Source organism: Lepidochelys olivacea (assembly GCF_965140295.1).
Source record: "Lepidochelys olivacea isolate rLepOli2 genome assembly, chromosome: 5".
Taxonomy (NCBI): Eukaryota; Metazoa; Chordata; order Testudines; family Cheloniidae; genus Lepidochelys; species Lepidochelys olivacea.
This window is the reverse complement of record NC_140415.1, coordinates 35,319,001-35,325,000: the sequence shown is the minus strand read 5'-3', so window position 1 is coordinate 35,325,000 and position 6,000 is coordinate 35,319,001. Positions and strand designations below refer to the sequence as shown.

Genomic DNA, 6,000 nt, shown 5'->3' with positions numbered 1-6,000 from the left:
AAAAAATAAAGTTCTGAGGGGAACATTAATTCTGTGCAAATTCTGCATTGTGTAGTGGTGCAGAATTTCAGGAGTGATTTACATTCGCAGAGCTACACAGTAGTCATAGTTACACACACACACAGCTATTTTCATAACTCCAGAGAGGGTTTTAAACATGATGTCTTGGCTAAATACCAGAGCAGGTAAATCTATTCCACCCATCTTAAATCCTCCCCATTGCAACCACCAGTTTTAATTAGAACTAGATTATTAAAGTGACGTTAATGTAAAGAACAATTATATATTTTTAAGAAGTCACCAGCAGTACTAGCAATCTTTATTAACAAAGATTTTTTGTAGAACTAATTACCTTTGTTCAGCGTTAATGACACTCAAGCTGAACAAACAGTGAAAACAGACTAGTTTTTTTCCACTTTCTGCCTACCATGCACTAGCACGCTGTTTTCTACAAAAGCCTTTTTTACGTCTACATTGATTTGACGAGTTCTTTTCATTTCCTGTACTATTCTGTAGTATTATCATGCACTGTTGAAGAGCTGCACTCCACCACAAGCGTAGCTGCATTTCATTGATAAGTTTCAGAGTAGCAGCCGTGTTAGTCTGTATTTTCCACTGCACACATCCGATGAAGTGAGCTGTAGCTCACGAAAGCTTATGCTCAAATAAATTTGTTAATCTCTAAGATGCCAGAAGTACTCCTTTTCTTATTTCATTGATAGGTTCAATTATCATTACAGCAACAACTATAATCTGTGAAGCACTTTCCAGACACAGGAAATGAATGGTAGCCTACCATATATATAATAGGCTATAGAGACTTACGGGTTTCTATGGTCAGCTGCTTTCTTACAAGTTTAATAGCAGAAGTGAGTTGAGTAAGCTCTGTATCACTGAAATGGGTGTTGAGAAGCTTAATTGGTGATATCAGAATGCAAGTCCAAAAGATACAGCCTAATTTTGAATTTTAAGCCCTTTATAAGGCCATTTGGTCTATCTTTTACAGAAAATCAAAAACATGAGTATTCCGTAAGTGTTAACATAAAATGCTTAGAGATCCGCAGATGAAAGGCAGTGTAGAAATGTAGAGAGTACAAAAACACCAAACCAAAAATTAAGATAGTAATGATTATAGTAAAAAGATTAAAGAGCTTCACTGAAAAGTTGTAACTCAAAAAGGTAAAAGACAAGACATTCATATAAAACAAAATTCTACACACCATAAAATAAATGCTTTTACGGTGCTCACCTCATGTGTACAACCTTCAACAGTCTCAACGGCTTGCACCTTTACTTTCGGCATCAGGTCTGCCAGACTAAATAAAGAAAAGTTAACTAGCACTATCAAACTATACTGAGGGCATATTATTACATCTCATTCTTACATCAGTAAATTAAACATTTAAAAAGATGACATTATGACAGAGGGAACTGGCACCAAAACTACGACAGGGTATCAAAACTGCTAACAAATATACTTTAACCACCATTTTTGGATTTGCAACACATTTTTTAAAATTAATTATATAAATCATAAAAATTGCCTTATTCTATCAATGCCACCTTCACAGCAGTCAGCATATGCTGAAAGCCTCTTAAGTCAAACAGTCTTCAAAACTGAACAAAGCAAAGTATAGGCATGGTGTATATACTATTGTTTTCAGATTCCCCCCTCACAAGACTCCCCTCTTGATTTCTGAAAGTGTCTGTACCTCAGAAATTAGACTGCTTCTCAGGCAGCAGCCTGAACTGAAACTGGCAACCAAGTTGCCAGACAGTCCCACTTATGACAACAAGGAGAGAACACCTCAACAATGTGACAGGCAATGTAGCCTAATAGAAAAGGCACAAGACTAAGAACAGAGAACTCCTACATTCTCCCAGCTCCAACATGAACTTTTTGCTCTGGGTCAAATCACAGGCTTTCTGCCTTAGTTTCCCATCTGTAAAATGCAGGACTCGTTATCTCCCTGTGATGCGGCAACATTTAATTAATTTTTGCAAAGAATAAAAGTTCACAAATTCCCCAAAATGCATGCAAAACCCTCCACTGACTTAGTCCACTGGAAAAAAATTACAATGTACATAGACCATAGCACAGGGGTTCTCAAACTGGAGGTCAGGACCCCTCAGGGGGTCATGAGGTTATTACATGGGGGGTTGCGACCTGTCAGCCTCCACCCCAAACCCCGCTTTGCCTCCAGCATTTATAATGGTGTTAAATATATAAAAAGTGTTTTTAATGTATGGGGGGGTGGTCGCACTCAGAGGCTTGCTGTGTGAAAGGGGTCACCAGTACAAAAATCTGAGAACCTCTGCCATAGCACAAGTGGCTAGGTGGTTCTTTCCCTGAAGCAACAGGCTGCAGGGGCCAGAATCACCCCTCATATGTTATTATACATAAAATGTATTAGTAAAATTAGCATGCACCCCGCACAAAACAAAACCCTTCTCTATGTTTCTGAGGCCAGCACTAAACATAGTGGTTTGATCACTGGGCAAGAATCCATTACACTTACAAATTCTAGTCTGTTTGGAATGCTTTGACTAATTTTACCCCAGCAAGCACAAAGAAAATTCAGTCTTAAAAGACCTCTATCCACTTCTAGAGCCACCACAAGATCACAGGTCTACAGGACTCTTCATGACTGAACCCCATCCACTATCTTGTCTATATACTCCCACAGCTCTTTCCTCAGTACGCCATTTTCCACTGACCATCAGTCAAAGACAATGGTTTGTTTCAGTAAGCTGACCAGCAGCTGCCTCCTTGTGCATCTCTCATTTTCCCATCCCTTTCTATAAAGCACAAGCCACAAGTTCATCACTTTTAAGGTGGCTTCAACCAATAACCTGTTGACCAAATTCCAATGGCAACACTTATTAGTAGCCATTCAAACCGCACCAGCCATTTTTGTTTGTTGTAGTCACTGCCTTTACAGCTCTTTAAGATCTCCAATATTGCAACTGCTCTTCCCTGAGAGTAGTTTGACTTAATAACTTCCCAAAGCTTTCTCATTCATTTAAATAATCCTGACTCTAGACCTTTAACTTGTGATATAATTCAGAGCACCTTCACAGCAAACACTCTGCCTATACCAGATAACAAACTAAGTCTTACTTAATATCTTCTGAAACATCCTCTATCTTGGATTTCTTTCCAAAAATGGCATAATCCGTGCTATCAACCTCTGTCTCTCTTTTCTTTTTTCCTGGGATGTTCGTAGAGCCTGCTGGAGATTTGCCATCTGAGCGTTTCCTGTAATGCAAACAAACGTTAGATTTCAGATTTGCCTTTAAAATACCTCTAATGGGGGTGGGGGAAGGAGAATGGCTCTGCTATTTACGGTGGGGTACAGCTTGGGAACCCGTGTTTGTAGAAAATGTTGTTTCCAACCATAAAAAAAATCTCCCCAATGGCTTCTGGAAAATGCCAAACTCACCTCAGCCCCACGCTCTTGGTGGAGATCACAAACTGCCTGGGGGAGAGACCGTGTGCATATACCGCACTGAGCGTGCTGGGGCCAAAATCCAAAACGGATGTAAATCCCCATTAACCCCACAACGGCCAAGGGCCGCCTCTGCCCCAAACGGACATAAACACGGCCTGTGGCCAACACTCTCCAGTACCGCCTAAGCGGGAGCCGGGGGGGATCGGGCTGCACCCGCCAACCCAGGGGGCCAACCCCACCGCTGTGGGGAAAGCGGCGCTGCATCCCGGGAGCCGGACTCTCCCTTCGGCCCCCGCCGTGGGGACGAGCGCAACCCCGGCCCCAGCGCGTGCGAGCCGGCGCTGGATGGGGGGAAGGGGAGGGTTATACCGAGGGCAGAGCCACGGCCGCGCCGACTAGCCACTCACCCGGCCTTGCTGGCAGCCTCGGCCGCGGCCGCTTTGCCCTTCTTGGCCGCAGAGGCGGCGGCGGCGGCATCGTCCTCGAACACGCTGAACAGATCGTCTCCAAAGGCGTCCGCCATCGCTCCAGCCTGTCCCACAGCGCCCCGCGCGCACCACAGAGCTCCTCCCCCGGCCCTGCACTGCGCCGGAAGGGGAAGGCGCGCGCGGCACGAGCCGGCCTGCCCCGGGGAGGAAATCCCGCAGGCGCCCTACCCACGGGTGGAGATAGACGAGATGTTCTCGCCCAATACCGCGCTCTCCCAGACGCAGGCAATCCCACAATGCATCGCGGTGCCACCAGCATCCTGACGTGACCTTTGGCCGGAAGTGGCTGCAAAGACCATAGAGTCCGGATTTCCAGCAAGCGCGGACGGGTGCCGGCCAATCAGAATATAGCTCCTAGCGCGGGGGTGAGGCTCTGTGGTACCCGGATGTAAAAAGTCAGGCGCTGTGTCTGCAGGGCCGGCTGGCCGCCTTGCCGTGCGGGCGCGATGGGCGGCAAGAACAAGAAGCACAAGGGGAGCGGCGCGGGGGCCGGGGCCGTTCACGCCGCTGTGTCCGCGGCCACTGCCGCTGCCAGGGCTAAAGCCGCTGCCGAGTCCGGAGCCGCCGGGGAGGCTGTAGGCAAGAGACCCGCCGTGAGGCCGGCCCTGGTATCCAAGGAGCCCCGCGTCAAGCAAGGTAGCGCCGGCGAGAGACCCTCTCTTCCCACCTGCCTGGCCGCCACACGCGGCCGGCCGGCGCCGCTCGCCTGCCCCCTCCGCGCGCTGTTCCCGGCCCCCCAGGCTGCTGCGCTCAGGGGGAGGGTCCGCAACTGCAGCGGCCGGGGACTGGTCTGGCCCCTGGGGCGCTGCCCCCCGTCCCGCACTTTCCCCTGCGCTAAACCCCCCTTCAGCCGCGGAGACGGGCGCGGTCACCCTCCGGGCACGGGCACGGCGGAGCAGTCGGGGCACGCGGTAGGACGGGTTTAGTCAGGCGCTGCTGCTGGGAACTCGCTGGGCACTGAGAGCTGCCCTGGGCTCCTGCTGTTTTTATGCCTCGTTGCAGTACGGGCAGCCCTAAGGCCTCCGAAGTTATGAGCTGGACCCACACAGATCAGGTGATTGACTGAAAAATCAGGATACTTTAAATAAAAAATAAATGATGAAGATGGGAGCTACCTTTACGATTCAGATTTCCACTCGCAACCGTGAGAGCTCAACACTGTTAAATGAAAGTTGAGATTGAGTTATAATCAAAGGAGCTGGAGCTTTAGGAAGAGCAAGAGCCTCCCATACCATATAAATTGCCAAGTATCAGGGGGTAGCCGTATTAGTCTGTATCCACAAAACGAACAAGGAGTCTGGTGGCACCTTAAAGACTAACAGATTTATATGGGCATAAGCTTTCATGGGTAAAACACCACTTCTTCCGATGCATATGAATTGCCAATACTGTGATTACCTGTAATGGGCGTTCTGCAGTCAGCATCACAGTCAGTGATACCTCTGCAGCCCCTTTGTCTTCTGCGGCATTACACAAGTGTTGCTGTGGGCAGAATTTGGTACTGAAGTAAACATTTCTGATAAAACATGACAGAATAGTATCCACCTCACTTGCCACCAACTGTGCTTGCTTTCCAGGGCTCACAGGAGTAAAGAGCAGTGAAAACATATTTTATTCAGTAAAATCTGCAGATCTATTGAGCTGGATAGTTATAGGGCTTCTAATGCACCTTCCAGTTAAAAATATAAACGATATCTTGTGTTTTTTTTCCAAGCCACTGGGAGGTTAATTTTTTTAAGAGCTTCCTGTGAATAGGAATATTGTATGTCTTTATACATATGAAGAACATGATAGAAAACTAAGCCAACGAATTGGACATTTAGTTCCGTATATGGTATGGTATTGCCACGCCTCTGTGCCGCTGCTGGCAGGGCGCTGCGTTCAGAGCTGGGCGCTCGGCCAACAGCTATCAGTCTTCAGCTGCCCAACTCTGAAGGCCGCCCAGCTCAGAAGTAAGGGTGGCAGTACTGTGACCCCCCCCTGCAACTCCCTTTTGGGTCAGGACCCCCAATTTGAGAAACGCTGGTCTCCCCTGTGATATCTGTATAGTATAGGTTAAA

General features: G+C 47.5%; 2 protein-coding genes across 2 annotated transcripts in view; one reads left to right on the top strand and one right to left on the bottom strand.

Moving 5' to 3' along the window:
- Positions 1-4,125, bottom strand: part of MTREX (Mtr4 exosome RNA helicase) — a 100,831-nt gene extending 96,706 nt beyond the window's left edge. The window contains exons 1-3 of the mRNA XM_084629347.1: positions 3,860-4,125; positions 3,122-3,259; positions 1,250-1,316 (exon numbers count right to left, since the gene is read on the bottom strand). Coding sequence (XP_084485473.1) covers positions 1,250-1,316; positions 3,122-3,259; positions 3,860-3,975 — 321 coding nt within the window. The 5' untranslated portion in view covers positions 3,976-4,125. The remainder of the gene's footprint in view (positions 1-1,249; positions 1,317-3,121; positions 3,260-3,859) is intronic.
- Positions 4,126-4,304: 179 nt separating this feature from the next.
- DHX29 (DExH-box helicase 29) overlaps positions 4,305-6,000 on the top strand; it is a 35,059-nt gene continuing 33,363 nt past the window's right edge. The window contains exon 1 of the mRNA XM_084629346.1: positions 4,305-4,576. Coding sequence (XP_084485472.1) covers positions 4,387-4,576 — 190 coding nt within the window. The 5' untranslated portion in view covers positions 4,305-4,386. The remainder of the gene's footprint in view (positions 4,577-6,000) is intronic.